This window comes from Cucurbita pepo, chromosome 13, assembly GCF_057944985.1.
Source record: "Cucurbita pepo subsp. pepo isolate OVF chromosome 13, ASM5794498v1, whole genome shotgun sequence".
Lineage (NCBI taxonomy): Eukaryota > Viridiplantae > Streptophyta > Magnoliopsida > Cucurbitales > Cucurbitaceae > Cucurbita > Cucurbita pepo.
This window is the reverse complement of record NC_141810.1, coordinates 13,178,406-13,203,851: the sequence shown is the minus strand read 5'-3', so window position 1 is coordinate 13,203,851 and position 25,446 is coordinate 13,178,406. Positions and strand designations below refer to the sequence as shown.

The window sequence follows — 25,446 nt, the reverse complement described above, 5'->3', positions numbered from 1 at the left end:
CTAGCTTGTATCATATTTAAAACTTATATGAATATCATACCTTCGATCCCAATTCTATTTCTCATTCTTAACAATTGCTCTTGTCGTTCAAGTCCACTGTTTTGGCCTATTATGTACTGTCATCAGTCTCACGATTTTAAAACGTGTATGCTAGTGGTGTGTTTGGACATTGTGAAATCCTATGTCGGGTTGGAGAGGGAAACAAAATATTTCTTATAAGGGTGTGGAAATATCTCCCTAGTAGACACGTTTTAAAACTGTGAGGCTGATGACGATATGTAACGGGTCAAAACAGATAACATATGTTAGTGGTGGGCTTGAGTAGTTACAAATAGTATTAGAATCAATCATTGGATAGTACAAGACACTGGTTGAAGTAGAGCTAGATTCTATTCATAATACACGCATTTTCAAATCTTGAGGGGAAGTCTGAAAGGAAAAATCTAAAGAAACAATATCTGATAGCGGTGAGCTTGAGATATATGTTTTTCAAACGCGGAAAAATGTCAGAAAAAATATTAAAAAAAACAAGATGTCAAGCAAGTTACCTGACAAAAAAAAAATTGTGAACGTGGTAATGTAAGAACATAACATTTCTCTTTGAATATGTACTTCATCGAAAGAATTGTCTAAGAACTATGACACGGAGCCTCGAGCGTTATAAGATTCTTTCTTTAATTGATCCATGCGAAAAACGGTGACCCATAGAGTCCGTTTCTTATCGGTGACCCTAGAAATCAAAATAACATAATTAAGACAAAATTATGATATTAAAACGAACATAAAACTCGAGTAATATACGAAGAAGCATGCATAAGTTGAGATTAATATGAAAAAACTTATGAAGATTGGGTTGACAACCAAGAACCCTAGCATTAAATATGGAGGGAGTTCAGGCTATCTCCGCCGCAGAATCTTTACCGCCATGCACACGCGCCGACAACCACGGTGGCTCCGAGGATGGTGCGGCGGTGAACAGATTAAACGCGAAGGAAAACAAAGAAGAAAAAAGGAATGGACTAGCTAGCAGTGGAGAGATGAAGAGAATAAAATAAAATAATAAAATAATGAAGTTAGGATTATAGAACGCCGACCGGTTTTTAATAACGGTCAACGGTAACATCCTTGCCGACGATATAAATAAGTGTCGGTACAAAAAAAAAAAAAAAAAAAAAAAAAAAAAATCCGACAATTTTTGGACTCCCAAGAAAATTTGTTGGGAGGACCTGAAATTTAGTGTATATTATATATCTTTTAGTATTTATATTTTTTTTTTAAATATTTATTATGTGTAACAGCTCAAACTTACCCTAGTAATTATTGTTTGTTTTGATTCGCTGTCAATCTCATAATTTTAAAACGTGTCTGTTAGTGAAAGAAATGTTTCGTTCTCCTCTTCAACCAATGTGGAATCTCGCAATTTACCTCTTGGGGGCCAGCGTCCTCCCTAACACACCACTCGATATCTGAATCTGATTTCATTTATAATAAATGGTATAAGAGCTAGTCACCGAACGGTGCGAGACACTGGTAAAAGTAGGGCTAGATTTGCTTTATATAAGATGCGTTTTAAAATTATGAGATTGACAGAAATACATAATAGGACAAAATAGACAATATCTACTAGAAGTCAGTTTGAAGAGATGGTCGGAGGTTCAATTTTATTATTTCTTATTAATTAAAAATGAGATAATAAAAATGTATTAAAAAAAAAAGGACTAAAATGAAATAATTTCCGACGTGGAAAGATAAAAGTGAAAATATTAAATTAAATATTGGTGGCGCCAAGGGCACACCAGACAGCGGCGATATGGGAGGTCGACTCGTGGGATACGGAGTTGGCGCGAAGTCCAATCGATTAAATTGGTGACGTCGGCAAAACCCACCCTCCGTAACGGTGCCACGCAAGCGTCTTCTAAATCATCATCACGTGATTCCACACACGTGGCGGGTTCCACGCGAGAAGACTCTGCTCTGTGGGCCCTACGCATCACGTGCACCCAAGCTGCCGCCCACGCGCATCACTGCCAGTAGTTTTACTTGATCCACGTTAACGGATTATCACGTCATCAAACAATCAAATATAAATTACTGACTCTATTTTATAAATTTATATATATATTTTAATATTTTAAAAAGTATTTAATACATTTTAATTTTTAGATTTTATGTTTAATATATTTCTAAAATTAAATTTTAGGTTTAATAATTAAGCAAAAAATTAGATACAAAATTTAAAAAATAGAAATAAATTTTATATTGAATAAATAATTCTTAAACCTTAATAAATTTCAACTTGAATTTAAATGTTGCTTAAAATAGGTTAAATTACCTATTATAAGTTATAAATTTAATTAAGGATGATTTTGGGTATTTAATCCATAGTATTATATTTAATTATGGTGATGATCTGTCATTACACGTTGAATGCTAAAATTGGTATTTTGTTTAAATTACCTAATTAACAATACTAATTTATTAAAATTAAAAACCTTTTATAATTAAGAAATTAAATAGACTTTGGAAATTGAAGTAAATTGTATAACGTAAATTTATAAATAACTAAATTAATAAAAATATTAGAAATATGAAATTATAAAGAAAATAAAGGTGGGTAAATTAATATTAAAATTATGAGCACGAAAGAAAATAAGGTGTCGGTGGGTGAAATTACGTGGATTTATATCCACAAAAACAAATAATAAATTAATAAATTAATAAATAAAAAGTCCGTGGGTTTCACGTGCTCATAGTATTAAAAATCCTGCCCACCCATTTAATTAATTTTTTTTTTCTAAATAAATCAAACATTATGGGAGGGGGTCACCTACTGCATTTAATTCTATTTTCGGTGGCCCTAATTTTACTAACTATATTTAAAATTATTAATTAATTTTTAAAAAAACCCACTTTTCATAAAAGGTTGATGCTTAAATTATATTTAAAATTATTAATAAATTAAAAGGAAATCTCACTTTTCATAAAAGGTTGATGCTAAATTATCTTTTTGGTAATTTTATTCGAATAAATAAATTATTTTAATTCTCCGTATATTATTAGTAAGATTATTATGGAATTTTAAGTTAACCACGTGGAGGGTGAACGTTTAATACTTTAATATTATGATCAATAATAAAATATTTTCAATAATTGAGTTAGTTATCAGGCTGGCATAAAATCATAAAATTACTTATGTTATGAAGAAATTATCTTTAATCGGTATGACGTTTCTTAATTTAAATATATTTTTTTAAAAAGGAAAAAGAGTTTTCACATAAAATGTAAAGCCAAAAGAAGCGTTTGGTGTCGGTTGCTATTAATATAGAAATAATAATTTGAAGGAATTACTATTACACATAATCAAAAACAATAATATAATTAAATATCCGAAGATATGACGTAATAAATGTGGGTGAATATTTTTGAATAAAAAATAAAAAATAAAATGTAGCTGAATATTGTGAAAGATCTGATGATGGTCGACGTGGCACTCGCTTTCAACGATCAACGTCTCAGATCTCACCGTCCCTTCTCCTAACCCTATCCCACAATTATTGGGCTAATAAATAGAGATCATTTACCACTTTAGGGGACTACAAAGATATTATAGTTGGATTCTTATCCCCAATTGCTTGTCTAATGTATTTTCCTTTCTTGGTACATATTTATGGATTATATATATATATATATATATATTATCCGTGAACATATTGAGCAATATAATAGAGAAGTAAAAATTGGAAATACAAGTATTGTACTTCAAGTAGGTGACGACATTGCTCGTATTTATGGTCTTGATGAAGTAATGGCATGTGAATTAGTCGAATTTGAAGAGTGTACTATAGGCATAGCTCTAAATTTAGAATCAAATAATGTTTGTGTTGTTTTAATGGGTGATGGTTTGCTGATACAGGAGGGAAGTTCGGACAAAGCAATAGGAAGAATTGCTTAGATACCAGTAAGCGAGGCTTATTTAGGTCGTGTTATAAACGCCCTGGCTAAACCTATTGATGGCTGAGGTAAAATTTCAGCTTCGAGTGGCTAGTTTTCTCTACCTGTAATTCAATATGGAAGAGGGAAGCGAAACTGCACACTTTTATATTCATATCATAGGACTGAATAGGTGTCTCATGGTGTGAGCCAAATGGCTCATTGAGAACAGAAGAAAGTAGAACCAAAGGCAGGTCAAACTCACATTGTATTGTTTAATGAAGTGGTCAATCATAGACTAAATCATGACAGTAATTGTTCTTTTGAATTCGTTTTTCATTGCAATAACTCGTTTTGAGTTCTAAGCATTGTTACACGTTTTAATACAATGAAAATGAGGGTGACGGTTTGAATCTCTAATTTAATCATCAAACACAGTTCATGTTTGCCCGACGATTTTACTATGTTCAAATTGGACATAGAGGAAAGCTTGAAAACTCTGACCTATTGATTAAAGCTATATGCTAAACAACTAAACTATGTTCAAATTGGACATAGAGGCAGTCTAGAAGGCAAGCACGACGAATTTGGCATCATTTAAGAAGATGCAACATCAAAATCCACGAAACCATGGCAAAAGAAGTTGTTAATCCAAAAATGACGCTTTAAGCCACACACAAAACCAATAAAATGAAGAGTAGCGACTAAGAAGAAACCTTGCGGCAGTTAACTCAAATGATTCCTACTAAATTCATTAACCACCAAACAACTTCTCTCCCTTATTTCTCAATCCTTCCCTCAGCTTTCAATGGAATATGAATCAACCAACCAACCAAGAACTTTTAACCACCCGAAAACGAAACCTGATCTTCTTACACTTCAATCGGTTCAACATACAATACTACTAAGTTTTTGCACATACATGATATTGTTTAAGAGAAAATTTACTAAAAACAGGATGAAAATAACTGAAATTTCTAATCAAACAATGTTTCTGAGCCGTTATAGTATTGATGATAATATATAATGATAATTATAGATATCCAGCGTCTCTAAATTTATCCCAAGTAATGCAGAGACAAACAAAACAGGGCCTTGTTTCTAAATTTATCCCAAGTAATGCAGAGACAGATAGACAGAACACAGAACAGGGTCTAGTTATTTCTCAAATTGCCCCACTCATTTTCTCTACCTCCCTAAAAATCCTATTGTTCTTCTCCATCTAAAATACCCCACAAAACTGAAAAGAAGCAATCCTCTAACCACTTCCAAATATGTTTAAAATTACCTCTTTCATGTCCAAATCACTTTCAACTATGTTTTTAATCATTCATGAAGGGATTTGCCTGATAAATTTGGAACCCGGGTTACATAATAAAATATATTAACAGCTATAAATTGATGAACAGAATAAAAAAAGTTGCGTATAATACTGAAAAGAACGTGAGACCAAATGCTAGCAAAGTTACTATGCACATCAAATTTAGAACACTTCTTCATGATCACAAGTACATAGATACCTTATATGTAAGAGGTCAACGACCTGGAGAGAAGAACCATTCAATATATGTAGAACAGGAACTTCATGATTAATCATCCGCAGGAAAGAGGAGAAACCAACGGAAAGCAGAAATAACAGAATGGAAAAAGAAAGTCATCAGAACTCTGAGTAAAAACTAAAATATTATAGAACAATAATTTGCAAAGACACATTTATTAGAATATCAAAACAAAAATGAAGGGTTATCTACTGCAAGAGTCCTACCTAGAGTCATTCACATTATTTGGTAGACATAAGAGAGTACCTGAGAAGAATTCATGCTGCAGACCATTTTCATCAGTAATGCAAAATTTCCCTCATGAATAGCGATGAGAGAACTCCATTTAGCAACTTGTTTCCAATCCACCCCGATAAGAACAGCTTTATAAATACAGAAAGATGCGCAACTATAGACAACGAGCTTTTAATAAATCATTACCTATGTTCCAAATAGAAGTTAAAAATAAATAAAAGCGGCGTTCATTCATACAAATGCACAAGTACTCTCATCCGACATGGGTCATGTTGCAGAATAAGTGAAACAGCTTGAACGGAAAATGAAGAACTATTTTGAATCTCCAATAATAAAAGGCAAATGACAGCAAGAATCAATTAAGATTTTATTTTCTCGGGATCTTTAACCATTGCACGTCACAATTTAATTTTAGTGAGAAAATGATTTACAAATAAGAATGCCTACCTATTTGAGGTGTTGATTGATGGATAAAGATCCAAAACCTCATATGCTGATGGAAGCAAAGATCAACCTCATGCATAGTACTACAAATGCTGGAGTAAGAGCACTACCGTACTGAAGTTGAAGAAACCTTCCATTGAGTAGTATCAAACCTAAGTAAGAAAAAGAACTGAGAATACATTGGATTCTATTGAAATTTCAGTAGATCAAGAGTTTCCTACGACTCAACGCTGATTTTGGTTCTGCAAATGCTGATAAAAATCATCATTAGCTTTATCTCCTCTACCGCTTGCTTCATCTGAGCAATATGGACTTATCCCTTCGTTGGGTATATTGTCATCACCTGGAGTGCTCACCCCACTTCTGAAGTTCCCCTGGTATCCCCACTGATCCGTTCTCGGGGGGGCAAACTTTGTATTACGCCACTTTTCCTGCCTAAAGTACTTTCTTCCCAAGTCATACGATGATTCCTTTGCTCGTTTCGATGTTTGTTGGATGTTTGATAGATTGCATGAATCCTGTTGGTAATTAGTACTTGTACTAGGAGGGTTTTCTTCTGAGAAAGAAGTTCGAGAATCATGGCAGTTGACCTGCATTTCTTGAGAAGATTGTTCAACTGCAGTACCACAGGCAGACGTAGGCGGGCCTCGCTTACCTCGGGGATATGGTGGTAGGGGTGGAAAAGGATGAAAAGGCACTCCAGGAGCAACATCCCAACACTCCAGATTCTCTGCACGGGACGTTCCACATTGCTCAACAATAGAAAACGGAATTCCATAGGACACAGGCAAGCAAGAAATGAATTTTTCCTGTGGGTACCCAACCGTGGAAAAAGCACTACTCAATTTGCCAATACTCTGTCGGGGAGGATCTAAACCTGTTGAAAAAGCACTTGAAGAAGCCACGGGGAGACTGAAAGGAGAAAATCCAGGAGGAATATCTTCAGGGATGTTCTGCACTGCACTGTCTGCACTGATATCATCGTCTTGGCTACCACGTACTCCAACAGAATCAGAGAGGGAGAAATCCTTATCATCACTGTTTACCTTGTCTATCAGCATTGACACCACTCCAACACTACTTAATTGGCTGGAATTGAATTGCTGCACAGATTTTGATTCAAGCTTCTGCTCCTTGGATCTCAGATCTAGGCTTGTGTCTGCAGGCTGATCCCATCGACTCTTACGCTTACAGACTTTTTGTCCATTCAATGAGTGACCAGCTGTGGAAGCCATAGAACAGACCTCTGCAGGATGAGCATCTGGCAGAGATGTAGACATTGACTGTTTCACACAATCAATTGCATCTGTGGGTCTGGAATCCTGATCACGCCGATAACTGTGTGATGCTGTAAACCTACTGCAGTTTGAACCCCTGTAAACTTCCAATCTTCCATCCTCCCTCTCAGAGTAAATAAATTTTCTGGTATGTCTGGGGAACCATCTGTCCCGAAAACTTCGAGCAATTTGATGTACCTACACATCCATGCTTAACTAATCAAAACTGAACTTTGGTAGCTTTTGGCCAGACATAATACCTCGTTAAGACTTTCCATTTTAAAGGAAAAGGATCGTGAATTATATTTGAATGTTTTTGGACATTTTCAATAAAGAGTATTAGTGGCGTTCTTAGAAAATTGTCTAGATGCAGCACACTTGAAATAAAGATCATTTTTACCACCATCTTTGAGTATACTGGAGGTCTTAAAGTAATTACTCTTTTCTTGATACATTGCAAATAGAACATGTGAACCGTGATTGAGTGACATTTGCATAGATCATTCATTTGAAGACCAATGTCTTATTGCCCTTTTCGTGATTTCACTCTTTAATATAGTCAAGCTATGGGAAGCCCTTTTACAGAACCAGATATATATTTTTATATTGAACTTTCATTTGTAGTTAAAGTTCTTATACTCTACTACTTTTTGCAATAATGCTCTTTACGGAATAGGTCAATCAATACTCTAATAATTTGTAAATGATACCTGTTTGTCATCATGCTCTGTCAGCGACAGTAAAGAGTCCCTTAAGCTGTACAAAAAGGAAGCAAATTTTAATTTGCACAATTGACAAAAGGAAGCAAATTTTCTAAGATCAATCTAATTGCAAAGGAAGTGGAGGAAAAGAAAAGAAAGTTGAGCAATCAAAGTTGATCTTCAAGAGATCAATTAAAGAGTGGATTGGAAATTGTTTACAAAGCTCCGAAAGCATGGAAAAAAAAAAGGGATAATGGGTATCACTTATAAATTTTTCTCATTTGTGATTAATCTTGGAAATCATAAGCTCCTAAGAGAATCAATTTTTTTCATTTGTCTCTATGCTATAGAGGAATTTACTCAATTGAATAGCTGAAACGTCAACCTAATATCCCAATTTCTCCTAGCTGGTGCATTTTGTGCAAAAGATGTAATGAGACAGTGGATCATATCTTCTTTAATTGTAAATCTGTCTCAAGTGGTGGCCTTCATTGCCCAAACTCTTTGATATTCTCAATGGTGCTTTTCTAGAATGATCAAAGAAAACATAGATCAAGTTTTCCCATTCAAGCCACCTTTCAGTTGATTTTGTCAAAAAAGAAAGTTGGTTTGGGGGGTTGATTGATCTAATCCCTGTAATAACCAGTCCTCTTGTCACCATGCTCCTACAAAATGATTTGAGAGCTGAATGCTTTCAAAGATCTCGGCAAACCCGTGTAATATATATAGTGGATTTGGGCGCTCTAGCCTGAACGAATCATATTTCGGCTATTACCTTCTACATTACTATGCCACTGATGATCAGTGTTCACAAGAGTAAAACGGTTCAATGTCTTACAATGTTTAAGCAGCCAGTATTTTTGTCGGAAGGAGACTCAGACGATCACGGATTCAAGCTATAGCAAACAAGACAACTAGTAGATCCGGGGGGAAGTGTCGCATTCGGAATTCAGATTAAAGAATTTCTCGAATGATCAAGTTCTTTTTGGATCAGTATGGATAAATGAGCCTCAAGAAGAAGCAAAGCCTGAGGCCATTCTTCTCCAAACAGGAACCCCCGAATAAAGGTCACTTGAATTTTGTGTAGCGGGCAAAGGGAAAAAAAAGCCATCATGATCAGAAAAAGGTAGTCTTGGTCACTACATTGGCCCTGTTTCCCAACATTTCAAATAGTTGGTGGATCGAGTCCTCAGTATCTTTCAACGAGAAAAAGAGGATTTGAGGTACCAACGCTATAAAAGTTCTCCTTCAGAACTTTGGTTTGAAAGGAATAGAACATTCCAAGAACCTTTTGTAGATAAATATTTTAATTGGAAAGCGTGAATGGTTAAGCTTCAGATAAAGTTTTTACTGTACACCTTTGTGTAAATATCCTCCTAAGCTATTGGTAACAATTGGAGTGCTTTTATATGAGTGCCTAGGAGATAAATCAGGAATTCTTATCTCCTGTATTCTTCATCTTTAGAGTATTTTATTTCTCATCTTAAAAAAATATTAATACCTTTGATAATATCTTCATGATGAACGTCCTTTATTAAAAACTTTAAAAGGCAAAGAAAAAGTAGACATCATGAAGAAACTGAAGTCTTCATTAGCACATCTCAACAAATTTAAACTACCACATGGTTCACCGCTATCTGCATAATGACTAGGAAATGACTGTTTGAAATTAAGCATCACAATCTCTAACCTTTCCATTCCAGGGCAAGGAGGACCTCCATTAATATGCTCTGAGGTGAGTATCTCTCTCATAACCAAGTATTCTAGGACCTGCAGAAGAGTTTGATCATTAAATCCTCCGTTTGGAATTAAAAAAAAATTCAATAAATGATTTAAAGATAAAGAACTGTTTGGAACGAATTTTTTTTTTTAAATGAACCTAATCAAATTTTTGTGTTTGGATGTTAAGGAGAAAAGAAAAGAAAATACAAAATTTAGTAATATAGACTTTTAAATTTGATATATCAGATAAGTCATTTAACTCCAAATTCAATGCAATCCTGCAAAATCTGATCATTTAGTCAGGAAAAGCTTAAATCTAACAACACAGTTTGATTTTTTTTTTTTTTTTTTTTTGTACTGAAAGTAAACTCAATACGACAGAATTTGGGATGCTCTCCCCCCCCCCCCCCCCCCCCCCCCCCCACGAAAGGACCTTTGAGGGCAATGGATAGTATATCCTTCTCAAGCAAGTCCAGCAAGTGCATGGACTAGATCAAGGAAAGAAAGGGGAAAAGCCATACTCCCTCCCTACCGCAAGGATGTGCTTGCCCTATAAGTATACCTAACTTGGAAAAGGTAAAAATGCTACACAGAGGAAACAACATTCCTCCTAATACGCTACGGAGTAATATATTAAATAAATAAGATATATTTTTGGTTACGATATCAAAAACTTTATAACTTTTTTGTAAAGATTGAAAATCTGAACATATTGCATTGGTGCTCTATAAAACTATACTTTCATCACCAAGTCTAGCCAGAGATTGAAATCCGTACCACATTTTCCTATTCCCTCTCCCTATACAAAGCCAAAAAGGTTGGCATTTACCACCTCAATCATTTTGAAACAACCGTTTGTAATAATTCACTTTCAATATAATCGCAAGTTGTTTTCATACTAAAATTCAGTTTCTTCGCTAATTACATACTGAACCCTGTTTATTCTTAGTTAAAAGAGGAGCAATTGAACAAACATTTTGCTGCGCTGTTCATTAGACACGTTATGAAGATAAGGAAAGAACTAGGAAGTTCCTTCCCAATTCAGAAAAGAATATTGCAATTGCCATCAAATGTACTACCTTCAAAAGCTTCCGAAGAATCGGTATCTTTTTGAAGTCACTTCTATATTGCTTCATTATGTTATGCAGCATCCGCAAACCTGAGAGCAAAAAAAGGGTGCATAATCAGTTTATGATATTCTATAAACCAAATAGTACGACAAGAAGGCAACAGAAATTATACTCAAAGACCACAAAAATAGAAAATGAAAAATAACAATAAACTGGGGGAGACTCTACCGTTTTTGTTTATTATGTCAGTCAGTACTACTCGTGACTTTGTCTTCAAAAGAGCATCAAGGATCATTGACAGATCTCGATTGCTGTAAAAAAAAAAAAAAAGCATTCAATACTATCACATACATAACATAAATCACTGTTCATATTTGGAACATAAAAATAAAATAATAATTTAAGGCAACCTCTGAATGGCTTCATTTATACTATCAGATGCATAACATAAATGACTGTTCATAATTTGGAACATCAAAAAATATATTAATAATTTGAGGCAACCTCTGGATTGCTTCACCGCTGGCACTTGCACCTGATGCAGCAGTCAGGAGAAGAAGTTTTAAGTATCCTTTAGGGGCGTCCTGTTAGAGGAAGAAAAAGCTTATGAGTACGTGAACACTGCAAAATCTCTGAACGAAAAATAAGCACACTGCAGCAGATGCAAATCCACTTTTTTTTTCCTTTGGGTTTGAGTAAAAACAACACCTTTTTATCAAGAAAGAACGAAAGTACAGAAGAATATGCTACATCAACAGAAACCAATACTCTGATCCATGAAGAAAAAAAACACAGCAAAATTATATGTAGACTAAGCAGCTGATGGTAAAGCATAAAAGAGCGCATTAACCATTCATTGCCACCGGCAAATAAAACCGATAGAATAACAGAAAGTTCACAAGTCAACATGCGGAAAGTTATGACGACTCACTTTTCTTTTGCTAATTCCCCCTTCAGCATCCAGGAGTTCATTAAGCTTCTCCTCAACTGAAGCATTAAATACCATTAACAATTAATAAGCACGTCACGGCTATTTAAGCTACAGCTAGTATTCCAAATATCACTAACCTGCTTCAAAGCGGTTACCAGGAGAACCATCTACCAATCGCTTGGGCTTTACAGAGGAAATCTGGGGCCTGTTAGTTATTTGAACTTTTTCTACAGAGCTAACTTTTCCTTTCTTGATGGAACCTGGTTTACGCGATGTTTTCATCCGAAGATGCGACTTTATATATACTTTCTTATCTTCAACAGCATCCAGCTTAGACTTCTTACGAGCGTCAATGTCAACAACTGATAACTTTGCCTCCTGCTCAATAGAGCATGTATTTTTGTCAGAATTATTGTCACCAGGAGATATTTCTGGCTGATCCAAAAACACAGGTTGGCTCGTCACATCTTCAGTCTGATGGGTAATATCAGCCAGTGGAGTAGGTGATGCTACCTTTGAGTCTTCGAATTCCAACGAACTGTGCAATGGTGAAATTGTAGAGGCAGAAAGGTTAAGAGGATCCTCTTTTGCTTCTGAAATCTTCGAGGCAGAAAGCTTAAGAGTATCCTCTTTTTCTTCTGAAATCTTAGATTCGACAGCAGTTCTGATAGGTTGATCTTTCTTATCCCTAACCCCTTTTATATGTTCTGAGGGTTGCTTTTTAACACCATCCAACAAACTAACTGCAGTTGGCAAGTTATTATTCCAACTTCTACCATCTGGACGAAGCATCACTGGTTCTGGAAATTCTTCATCTGAATCACTTTGAATAATGACCTCAGAATTGAGGGGGTCTCCTCCTATGTAACCTCGACATTGGAAAGAACCACAATAACATTTTTTTGCAGCAGCCCCAAATACCCTAACATAATTGTAGTCAAATGTCACCTCTTCACCCTGAAACATAAAGAAATGGAAAGGATATGACTTCTTGCTAATGCCTAAGGCACTCAAACAAGAAATTGATTAAGCATTGACAAATTGACATAAAAAGCAAGAGTACTCTTCAGTAAATAAAGAAGCACGCAAGAAAAGGTTTGGAACTCCAAACATATCTGTCACAGCCAATCAAGATTGTTAACTACCAAAGAAATGCATGACCGCTAAGTAAGTGTATTCCTTAACTTATAACTATGGTTCAGATGAAAGAAACTTACCAACTATTGTCTTGAATAAATGATGCCAATTTTAAAACATTCTATTTATTCTTATTAAACTTCGGAGTTATCTCTACCCTGCGCCTCTAGGTTGTTCTTTTACCATCTTTTGAGGAATATACGCCTTTCTTTCTTGTATATATATATATATGTGTGTGTGTGTGTGTGTGTGTGTGTGTGTGTGTGTGTGTGTGTAAGACAATGCACGCCTATATTCTTATTAAAATTTGTTTACATAGACAAAAGAAATGGGAAGAAAACAAGAAAATGAAAAGAAAAAAAACCGTTACTGACCAAAAAGATACCAAAGTATCAGATATCGAGTTTTGAACAATAAATGCACGAATGTCCAAATCAACCAACAAATTTGGGGAAAACATTCAAGGGAAGGATAAATTTAAAGAAAATATATCAAAGATAAGGATGGAAACATCAAGGTTGTTAAGTTTCATTCATCCATACTGATAATTACAGGATCAAGTGAAAAAGATATTCTACGCGAGACTCGACTTTCAATATCAAAAGAGAACTATAAAAAGTTATGGATCACATGATCTTGCTTCTGTGAATAATGTCGCCAAAACTAATTTGTTTACAGCCCGGCTTCAATTTACTTTTTGAAAAACAAGCAGATATAGAGTAATCAGATGCCAATTTTTCATCACGACGTTTTTTTCATCCCAAAGAATACTGAAACTATGGCTGTGGAAAGGGGCATATACTTTATAACAAGAGAGCGACAAAAATGTTTTATCAATGTAAATTCAACTGCAGGAATTGATAGAAAAATGGTAAATAAATAAACCATCCAATAATGGCATTTCAAGAGCCCTAAACAGTTGGAGGTTACAGAATTAGTTTCTACCATTGAGTCAAAAGCTACTGGTCTTTTAAAGATTAAGAAAAACACACGCACACTCCTTCCCATTGACGTGGTAAAATGTCTTACAGAAGAGGCAACCAAATTCCAACCCTAGAAGCTTAAAAGAACACGCTCCAATTAGAGCATTACTTGAGTGTTATACTTATAATAGAAAATAAATAAAATAAAAAGAAGCATCAAACCCAACTTTATCAACAACCACCACACAGTCCCTACTCTTTTCATTTAAAATGATGCCGTAACAATCAACCAAAAGTCCTCCAAATCATATCACATGGATATTCATTCTGTTAATGATTCAGTTAACAGAATGAATATCCATGAGTCAGTAAACAGTAAATATATGAAAACGAAGGTAGCAAAAGGAAACAGTAAATATACCTTCTTAATATCCCTTAGTGCAAAGAGCCCAATGCAGATTTCTCCATTCACCATCCACTGTTCCAAAGCCAAGAAAATAAGAATAAAAAGAAGAGAGAACTAAAAAATCGTAAATTCTCTCATAACTCTCTGAAATTTAATGTTTAAGTTGTTAGTACAGATTTTACTGGCAATAAAATTTTGAAAAATAAAAGTCCCCATGCGATAGAAAGTAGGAACTAACCTGGTCAACACAGAATTATTAAAAATCTCAAACAAATGTTAACAATCAAGGTTGGTTGACATGCAAAGTAAATACACAAAACAGATGAAACAACCATAAGTTTTCAAAATAAATTTCTTCGATGGATTGCTGGTCGTCTAGCTATCCTTATGATTGGAGGGATTCTAGAGAATGGACTACTCATAGCTAGGGCTCCTTCACGACCAAAACCTCTTCTAGAGAATGTACTACTCATAGCTAGGACCCCTCAACAAAAAAACGGAAAAATAGGATGAGGATGTTGAAAACGGAAAAATATTGGGACCTCATGCATTATGTGTGCTCATGCATTGGGGGATACCCTTATTCCATCACGAGGGTATGGACGCGTACACCACTAGGCAGGTGAAGTATCATTATGTTTCACATAATGCTGCCGTGACAGCTACTAATTCTACTGGGTGTCTGGCATAAGGAGCTACCAGAGCAGGCTCGCCCGACAAGAAAAGGGGCCAGCGGTTTGCGAACTGACTGGTGAGCCCATACTCGCAAGTATGAGTTGTGTGTAGATTATATGATACACATCTAAGCTGCCCATTAGGATAGTGCCGTAAGAAAATAGACTAATATGATAGGTCCCATCATTGCCCTCATCCTATTGTGAGTGGGCTTTAGGTTGTAGGTTAAAAGGCACATTTAGTAGTCCTTGGACAGCTCGCTCTCCTGGTTTCCTTTTCTCTTTTTTATTTTTTTATTTTTGTCTCGATTTGCAAAATGGTTTGAATACCTATTTTGGGAGATTATTGGGTGGGTAATAGTCCCTTGTGCTATGTACCTTCCTCCCTTATTAATACCATTTGTCCTCTATGAGGTTTCATTATGTAGCTTCTGTTTTGTCTTTCTCGAGTATCTTTTTCTTCTCTTTGTCATCCCTTGCTAGGTAGGGAGGTGGAAGATGTTGTGGTGCTTCTGGGATTTTTCTGTTAGTCCAGGCAAAAGGGAGATGTGTTATTGGGTCTGCAAGTCTTTGGAGGGGTTTTCTTATTAGGGATAATCACTAAACCAACAGATTGTTATTGTGCAATCTCAAATTACCTACATCCAAACCCCCAAGTTCCAACAGTCTGGTTGCACCTTCCAGCTGACCATATGAGAACCCTTCTTCCTCCTAACTCTTTAAAAGTCCCATAAACTTCTCTATAATCTTAAGAATCTACATGAAGATCCTAAATTACAAAAGGAAGCCAGAACTCAGATCAAGATCGAGGGTCCACCTACCTCAAAAGGGAAGACCTAGATAAGAAGAAGAACAGCTACCACCCGACGACCCAATTACCCAGCTTAGTATGATCATAATTTAAACTAATGATTGAACACTTAGCTTTACTAATCTTTAAACCAGAGATGCTATCAAAAACCAACTCAAAAGTGAATAATGTTTACGAAGGAATCTTCCCTACCAGGGCAAAAAAATCATGTCATCAGACAATGGAAGATGCAGGAGATACAAATAGAATACCAAGCATAGTTTATGCAACTATAAATCCAAAATCTCCACTTGGAACCAAACCTTTCTTCGAAAGCACCTTCTCTAAGAAATCTCAATCTACATAATTGTAAGCTTTTTCAAAATCAATCTTAAAAATAACACTAAAAAAGCTTCATGTTAACAACTCCTACAATCCTCAATCGCTTCATTAATCATAAGAAATTGATCCGGAATCTATCTCTTCGCCATAAAAACCCCATTGACACTCAGTAATCAGGCTACAGAAGTCTTTCCTCAACTATGGGCCAAAACCTTCGGAGCACATAAGGCATTAATATGCCCCTGCAGCATTAAGACCTACTTATAGGGTGAAAATACTTCCAAAAAAAAAAAAAGACATCATTTTACCAAGAAAATGTAATAGTACGCTACAATGATTTTTTATAAGAATAATATGCAAAAATGCCCAGTGAATTAGGTATAAACCTTCTCCGTGCGGCAATTTGGATCACAACTGTGGTTAATGAAACGCCCCAAATTTCCCTTTCCACATGCATCTATGACCTGTAAAACACAAATAGACGGATTACAGACTTGAAATAACTTTCACCAATGGGGAAATGAAGGGGAAAAGGACGCTATTAAGAGAAGTGGCCTGCATATCAGTTCCTCTTCAGTGGTCTAGGACAGTATAGGAATAAAAATCATTCTTACCTTGCAGTAATTAAGACATAATTATATTCTTAAAGCATTACTTAAAAGATGTCCAGGAGTAGGAAAAAATAGATTCCTTCAACATGTTCCTTTTTTGTTTCTTTTTCAAAGGGGTGGGAAAGAAATTAAACAAGTAAGAATCTAAAACATTGCAAGGGAGCCAAAAGATAAATAAAGCTTAAAATTGAAAGAATACAGAAAGGCATATTAAAAAGACAGCCCCTTGAAAGAGGATAGCCCAAACTAGGTTAAAAATAAAAGGCCTCCAATCCAAGATAATAACACCAAGAGGATATTAGAAAAGAAGATGAAGATTCAACCTCACTGCCATCAAGTGTCATGAAGTAAAAATGTCGATGACCGTTCAATGCATACTCCTTTTGACGTGCCTCATAAGCATGCATGTCAAGGACCTGTATAGACCGAATAATTCAGCATTGGTTCAATCATACAATCTTATGCAAATTCAACCTAGAGCTTCACATATTCATGGACATATTCACACTGTTGCACAATTTTTTAATTCAGCCGAAAGAGTGAATTCATAAAGGAGATTACATTATTGGTCCTACAAATATAATAGTTTCTTACCAGCACATCCAATCAACATGATAGATAACAAACAAAGCAAGAAATATATATGCAACTTTCAGGATTCATGGAAAGCAACCAAAGATCATGGTAGACCATCCTACAGAATGTCTTGAACTATGGATAATACTTCACAATTACCTCTCCAACATACTCGATGAGAAACTGTCCTTTTGATATATCCTCAACCGACTGTAGCCCATAACCCTTCTTTCCACATCGCAACCACCGTAATTTAGCATACTTGCGCTTCTGGAACTGAAACCATGCATTCAAAAATTAAATACACCCTTTCATCAGGACTCGATTTACTTTACAGAAGATTTCAAAAAAAATTAAAAAATAATAGATAATAAATAAAAGAGAGATAAATTTAGAGCTCTAAGAAAAAGTTGCTAAACCTGTTGATTAGAACAAAGGTCCCCGCAAGGGCATGTACCTCGAACGCATTCAATATTGAGCATTCGATTCAAGCATTCATCTCCACAACCTAATCGACCATCCAAAGCTGGTTTGCAATGACAAACCATTATCTGTTTAAGATTTATGAAAAAAAAAAAAAATCAGGACAATATAGTATTGACCTAGACGTATTCAATCTCGTAACCTAATTGGCCACTTAAACTTCAAAAGGTGGTTTCCAACACTGACAAATTATGATAAGACTAAGAACTACATGATATTAAAACCAGACCAAACACATTTGCCTTGCCAAAAAAATTGAACAAGAAAGCTAACAAAATTACACTTTTATCCCAGCAAAAGGGTAGATTGCTAATCTTATTCCCATCCTATAAGAAAAGAAAATCATATCTAAGACATCAACAATAGGACTAACAGATGAAGCAGCATCAGCAACAAAACTTAAAAAAGTAGCATGATCATGATGCAGGTGCATTAGAACATCAATTCCATACACTGCATGCTTGTCATTAGTTGAAGTTTTGTTGAAAATTTCCTGTGCATTCTATGTGCACTAAGCATTCCTCTAGATATTACTACCACAAGCACAGTCAAAGTTTCAAATTGCATTCTTGAACTTTTCAAATCAACTTCGTGAAGTACAATACACTGTAGACTGTCTTATCAAAAAAAAAATATATATGTACTTCCTATAGTTATAGCTCCCTCATTGCAAAATTGGGAAGGTCTTTTGTAAACACCATGGATTATACATCTTTTGTAAATTTCAATCATCAATGAAATTGTCTCTTATCAAAAAGAAGAAAACATATATATATATACTCTCGACTTTCTTATCAAAAACAAATGAATAATATAGATTGTACCCAGCCTTATTAAATCTAACTGCATTGCAGTGACAAGTTCCATTTTCAAATATTCTTCCCTACTAGAAAACAATACGTGCACCCTCTACTTGGTAGAAATTTATGAGAAAGGAAACTTCAAATTAAAAAATATGAACTACGAAAACAAAGGCACATAGAGGATAAAGAGCTGTGCAAAAGCAATAGAAAACAAAAGAAACCATCAACCAACTTCGTTAATCTTTTATCTGCTCTTAGTGCAGGCTACCCATGTACTGGAAATTTGTGGATCAAAAGTCAGCTTTTTATTCTCCTTGGTACCTGTTCAATATTGAATGGAGGTTCTAAACCACTTTTGTATGTGCTAGTGCTATCCAGGAAAGACTTGCGATCTTCAGCAGTAGAATTGGCTCACCCACAGTGTTATGAGAAAGGAGAAGATTAGTGAACCAATCTAGTTCTTGCAAGGACTGACGCCTTCAGCTAGAAGGAAATAGGAGACTTTCGAGGGTGTTTACAGGGATTTTCTAGAACTCATAATACTCTTATTACCTAGCTTTAAAATTAAGTTACCTAGCAAAAGACTTTTGTACTCCTTTCTTCGTTAAAACTAACTGAACTGTCTTTCCTAAATTGCTCTTAGTAGTACAAGGAGATCCTACATCTCCTACCTTGTCCCTTTCTAGTTTGTTGGCAAGTTCTTTATTCAAGGAAAAAATAATAACTTTACAGGTGACCCCAATTTGATGGAAGGGTTGTATGAAATAAATTAGAAGAAACAACCCAAACTCTTCCAAATAAAAAAAAATATTGGTATGGAAAAAGGCTAGGTGTTGAACACTAGCCAAAGAAACATAGCTAAAGAAAACACTCAGGAAAATCAAGAACGTGAGAACACAACAAAAATTTCCATTATTGAAGGCACAAGAATATGAAATCATCCCACTTCGAATTTCCAAGTTTCCCAACTAATACACTAGATCAATTTGGACATACAAGTTAAACCTACTTTGAATTACATGCATAAAAATCTTAATAATCATCTATCAAGATGAAACATCATTTCGAAAAATGCACCTCATCAATAGTCTGAGTTTTACGACTGCGGTGCAAAAAGTGATTGCTGCTAATGGAAGTAAATTTGTTCTCTTGAGGAACAGCAGTCACTGCAAACAAGTACAGGAGTCACATTTCGACAATCAGAATTGCAGGATACTGGACTACAAAAGTATTTATTATTACTATTACTACTACTACTACTATTGTTATTATTATTATTGATGGACTCCCCAAGGGAAAATGTAAATTAATTCTGAACTTCATATTAGTATAATGGAATCCCCAGCTACATCCAAGTACCTGTTGTTGGATGAAAACTATCTAATTCCCTATAAGTTAGCCTTTTATTAGAAGCATTTTCTTCCCCAGATTCATCTGATATTTCCAACTCTGCATTAATCTCTGCATTAGACTTCTCTTGTGGGATTGAGCAGTCAGCAAAAGCTTTGTCCACATTGTCCTTACAAGCCCTTCAAACACAAACAACTATAAATTAAAAAGTGTCTATATATCTGTGTGTGTACTGATAATAAACAATTTCATTGATGTTGGGAAATTACCAAAAAGAAAAAGGGGAAAATATGTCCCAATACAAGGGAGTTATAAAAAAAAATCATTGTAGAATATTGGTTCTAGAAAAAGGAAAGTAAAAAATGCGTGAAAAACAAGCAGATTTGATGAACTAAAGACTTGAGGATACCAAAAAATAACAATTTCAACTGCATTAATTTGCAGGAGCTTATTCAAAAATTATGAACAAGATGCATTCCAAATCGAGAAAAGATTATAATGACACGAGGTTTATTGAAGTTAAATTAGAAAACTTTTACAATATCAAGGAAACAGGAAGAAGTGAAAAACATGGAACTCCATTTAGCACCAGTAAGAATCCCACCAGCCTGGCATATGGTTTGACGTGGTCCTTCTCTCATAAGTTCAATAATATCCCAGAAACATAGGAAACATAGGAAATAGAATACCCTGAACATTCTATTTCCAGGAAAAAATAAATTGGTGCATATTTATATACATTTTGCAACAAGAAAAAAAAAAAAAAAAAAGACTACATAAAAATAGAGGGTAGCTCAAAGAGTAAGCAACCTAACAAGACAAAAAGTTGGCATTTGCCCAACTCCCAACCCATATTTGCTTATCAACACCCAGACTTAGTTAAATTTTCTTCAATCCCAATCCCCCTATTCCTAAGTTTGCTCGTGTACAAATGGTATAGTAGAATGTCGACTTATGAAGGTGCTGCATGAGAATCCAATCTAATATTCTAATGCATATTGTGAGTATAAAAAGAGAACGTTTAAACAATTTAAAGAAGACATAAAACTCATGGTCACCCTTCAAGTGGTATATGATTAATGAATGTGTACCATGTGCAACTTGCATGTCCTAAACTATCCACAAGAGAAGCTGGTATGCGTCGCCATTTATGACAATCATCGCAGAGCACCCAAGCATTGCGAGGAGGCATGTACTGCTCATTCACAGCACCCTGTACCACATTCAAATTTACTGCCACTGTGGATGCTATGATGTCATTGCTTTTCTCGGGCTTATCTACAAGGTAATTTCCTAAAACATTCGAATAGAATTAGAAAGAAATTTTAATTTTTCCAATGCATCAGCAATAATCTAGCACAAAAACAGAACATAAAGATCTCCAACAATCATGTTCAGAGAAGGAGAAGGATTCCATCTGCAAGTGTAAGTAAAATTACCTACTATTTGGTGACTTTCCGTTTCAGTCACAACTTGGTCACATAAAGCCTCCTTGATACTCTTATTAAAAGACTTCCGTCGGTAAACCCTCTCTTTAGAAGCATTCTTTATTTTGTTTTTTGAGCCAGGAGCCTTGGACTTGCCTTTGCTTGTTTTAATAGATTTTGAACCTTTGGGATGTTTCTTCCTTGCAGATTGAGAAGGTAGAAATGTTTTTGAATTCTCTGATTCAGGAAACACACTGCCAACATCTGTTCTGTAACATTCTTTATCTTCGAGAATGCCATCTGCTTTCAAAGCCTCTTCTGGAAGTTCAATCTCTGTTGACAAAGGCACTTGATCCATAGACAATTCCTTAACAGTTAAAGAGTAGTTTACAACATTCGCATCATTGTAAGTAAATGTCTCACCAGAACCAAGTTGATTGTCCGCGTTCAGTCTTCTTCCATGCTTCTTTGATGACTTGGACCTGTTATTGCAAGCCGAAGCACCTGTGCCAGCTTCATCAGAACAACTAACTGCCTGACAGGGTTTCTCTTTCTTCCTTCCTTTCTTACTGCTGGTAGCATTTCCAGAAGCAGCAAAATCTTCTAAAGATGGCAACACTGAGTCCTGCAATTTTTCCTGACGCATTGCTCCAACTTGAATATCTAACATCGAATTTATCACTTCTGAATCAGGTGAAGTTCCAGGATCCAAACTCCTGGTATCACTTGCCCTTTCTACAGGCTCAACCAAATGGGAGGAAACACAAAGATTATCATCTGCATGCTTTGTAGATGACTTGTCTATAGTGACGGTGCAACTTGAATCATTATTAGCACATTGTTCATTCACAACAGAAGCATCAGGACATTTCTCTTCTTTATCCTGATTCTTGCTGTAGCAGAAGATCTTTCTTAAAGACCCCTCTTCAGGCTTTTGATCATCAACACTTGGTGGAAATTCCAAATTACCTTCCCAATATGATTCATTACCATCATGGCAATTGATACCCTTGGCACACAATGATGAATCAACAATCTCAGGAACCACAATGTTCAGAAAATTGTGACCCACATTCTTCCCTAATTTAACCTTCAAACGAATACGATTGGTTGAAGTTGAAGTATCACATTTTCCTTGGGTCCCTTTTCTTGATCTATGTGAACTTTCACTTGGCTGTTTCTTACTCCGCTTGGTACCTCCTTGATTACCTTTAGATTTCTCATTTCCTTGCTTCTTGCTTTGATTTACCAGAACATCGTCAATTTTTTCAAATGACTGAATAATAAAGCCCAGTGATCCCCAAGGCAAGGGACGAGCTGGCCTAGATATAGAGCTTCTCCTTCTTTTTGTTGTGTCAAAAATCAGCGGTTCTGGCACTATTTTTTTGCTTTTCCTGGAAGCCCTTTTTGTCACATTTTTTTGGCTTGACGTTCTCCTTCGGCCACTCCTCTTAGAAGACATGAGAACTGTTTCAGGACATTTAACTTCAGAAACATGGCCAACTTTCTCTGTGTCATTGTTGTCTTGATCACTGACACTACATGAATTATCCTTTATTGGCATATCTGCTCCAATCAACATCCCATAAAATTCATATTTTTCAGAATTAAAGGGCTGAGAAGGCAAGGGGGATGCAAATAGCTCAACACAGTTGGTGTTCTCTTGAATACTGGCTTCCTCCAGATTGCAGTTATTTTCCATATCAGGTACTATATGTTGTCCACCATCACCATTATTATCAGTCAAGACAACAAAATCGTCTTCCACAACTTCTGGAATGTACTTGGATAAGGAATTACTGTCATGCTTTTCATCACACCGATTAATCTCTGGAGAGTGGATGGTTAGTGGTGAATCATCAGCTTGCAAGCATTCCCTAATCCTCTCACAGCCTTGTGAAGGCAAAATTTGCAAGCACAATTCAGGATTGCTGTTCATATCAGCAAATTCATTAACTGTTTCTCCAGAGGTACCACTTAAGCTTTTCCCATCCATCTGGCAAATATATTGTTCACAATTGGCAACTGATCGTCCCATATGTATTGGCAGTATTTGATCACTCTGTAAAGGGGGCATCTCATTCAATATGTCTGCTTCTATTTCAACCAAAGCCTCAGTTAACCTGTCTGCAGCCTCTGAAAACGAACAACCAGCACCATCATTTTCCAGCTGTTTTTGACGTATGAAAGCACTTGACAATCCATCAGCAGAAGCTGCACTAGAAACAACTTCACAGATGTGAGGAGATTTTAAGTCGTCTGTACAAGTACCTATCCGAGATAAAAGAGGACCATTTTCTACAATATCGCTGCTTTCAACTTTTTCAGAAGCATCAATTATACAACTATTATTATCAAGTCCTTCGGGTTTAACAGAATTCATTAATGACCCAGCTAAAGACATCATTTCCATGGTAGTTTTGCAGACCAAAATATCAACCAAATCATCAACGTCTTGGGACTCTTTCATATCCAAGCTCAATGTTCTATTCCCCACGTTGCAAGCCTCGTTCTCCTCATTTAAACAGGGATCACTATCGCCGGAATCACAGTCCAACCTTTTATCCAATAGCAATGTATCAGCATGTTCGAAGCCTCTGGATGTCCCATCCTCCCCTGCAGTATCAGGCTCCAATGCATTCGTGCAGATATTAGTCGCAGTCACTCCCAGTCCCCTATCTGGTTCCAACATCTGACAGTCACTAGAATTGGATGGCAAGGAAGACATCTCCTGGCGTGACTGATACTTGGGAAGAGGTTGACTCGAACACCCAAACAGCGGAGTAATAGAGCCGCGAACCGGTTCTCCGATAACAGCCGGGTCATCACATGATCCCATCTATCTTATCGATAACGAAAACCAATCGATACCCATAACTCAAAAATTGCATACGGCAACAAAATAGAAGCATACAAAAACGCGACTAACCCGAAACAAGTAAAAGGCGTATACCAATCTTCTTCAATCAAATCCCAGTTCTGCTAGCTCACAACATCTACAACCGGAGAAAACAAGAATACAATCTCATCGCATTCAAGAGGAATTCCAGCGAGCAGATACCCCACCAAAAATGACACTAGCCGGACTCTCTGCATCATTAAAACCCTAATTTCAGAATTTCCAATGCAATGCAGAAACATCCGCGGCGGAAAACACAGAGTTCTGCCAAAATCGAAAACAAAAAGAAACAGAAAAGTCAGAAGGAATCAGAAAAACAAAAAAGACGGCAAATTACCTGGGGGGAAGACGAAATTGAGTAAACGGATGAACTTGCGCAGTTTTTCAATGGCGTCCAAATTGCTGCTCCTACAAATTCCGTTTGCGAAGAGAGAGAGAAAAAAAAAAAGAATCAAAGAGGGATGTTTACGCCTTATAAACGTTGTTCTAAGTTCTAACAAAGAGAGTTCCCAACCGAGAGAGGAATTTGGTGTTGATTGGTAGTCGGTAGAGACCGTTTAACCCTACACGCTCTGATCCTACGTCTTGGGGGTATTTTCGTAATTTCACCTCCCTTCCTGGTTCCTGCTGCATATGACTTCTAAAGATTCGGGCCAGCAAAATTTCGTGTAAACAAATATTAGGGTTCAACTATTTTTTAATATCAAATTATTAATATTATCTTTTATTTTTTAAATCATTATTATTATCTCTTATTTTGATTTTTTTTTTTAATTAAATATCTATATATATATATATATAGAGGTAATATTTGGCATATTTTTTATTAATTTAATTTTGCATTACCCACATTATTCAAATATTTAAAAAAATAATAATAATAATTAAAATGTTAGCATTGAACGGTTTTAGATACATATTTTAAAATATCGTATAAATTTTAGTGGTGATTGAAAATAAATTAAATATTAAAATGGAAAATGATGGGTCAACGGTCAACGCATGGATTAATTAAAAATACAAAAATACCCTCTAATTCTTTGTCATATGTTTTGGTGAATCTGTTTCAGAAGTTGATGGTGTGATATTCTATCTTTTGTAATTGATGAACTAGAAAAATTACAAATTTCTCGTGGACTTTGCGAACCCCACATTAT

At 35.6% G+C, this 25,446-nt stretch overlaps 1 protein-coding gene across 7 annotated transcripts; it reads right to left on the bottom strand.

Moving 5' to 3' along the window:
* Window positions 1-6,066: 6,066 nt before the first annotated feature.
* LOC111808090 (histone-lysine N-methyltransferase ASHH2) lies at window positions 6,067-24,870 on the bottom strand. Of its 7 annotated transcripts, none has more exons than XM_087129637.1 (19): window positions 24,804-24,870; window positions 24,627-24,697; window positions 21,403-24,480; window positions 21,055-21,256; window positions 19,973-20,142; window positions 19,691-19,779; window positions 17,747-17,878; window positions 17,487-17,603; window positions 17,075-17,167; window positions 16,527-16,604; window positions 14,350-14,406; window positions 12,006-12,825; window positions 11,869-11,924; window positions 11,442-11,521; window positions 11,166-11,248; window positions 10,947-11,026; window positions 9,836-9,915; window positions 8,155-8,200; window positions 6,067-7,642 (listed from the first exon to the last, which is right to left on the bottom strand). In XM_087129637.1, the coding sequence occupies exons 3-19, from the start codon at window positions 24,227-24,229 to the stop codon at window positions 6,392-6,394; spliced, it is 6,261 nt and encodes a 2,086-aa protein (XP_086985763.1). In that variant the 5' UTR covers window positions 24,230-24,480; window positions 24,627-24,697; window positions 24,804-24,870; the 3' UTR covers window positions 6,067-6,391. The 7 variants fall into 7 exon arrangements, with proteins under 7 accessions (XP_086985763.1, XP_086985764.1, XP_023549661.1 ...); XM_087129638.1 differs by having other exon boundaries at window positions 21,403-24,553; window positions 24,804-24,822; XM_023693893.2 differs by lacking the exon at window positions 24,804-24,870 and having other exon boundaries at window positions 21,403-21,738; window positions 21,814-24,480; window positions 24,627-24,797.
* Between the last annotated feature and the right edge of the window lie 576 nt (window positions 24,871-25,446).

Bases quoted from the DNA above. Each gene is read 5' to 3' on its own strand.
- LOC111808090 (XM_087129637.1), bottom strand. From the start codon at position 24,229: ATGGGATCATGTGATGACCCGGCTGTTATCGGAGAACCGGTTCGCGGC. The intron at 20,143-21,054 runs GTACACATTCAT...TTGTGTTTGAAG, and splicing joins GGACATGCAAGTTGCACATG to GGCTTGTAAGGACAATGTGG. The intron at 17,604-17,746 runs GTTTAGCAACTT...GCATGGTTTCAG, and splicing joins ACCTTTGTTCTAATCAACAG to TTCCAGAAGCGCAAGTATGC.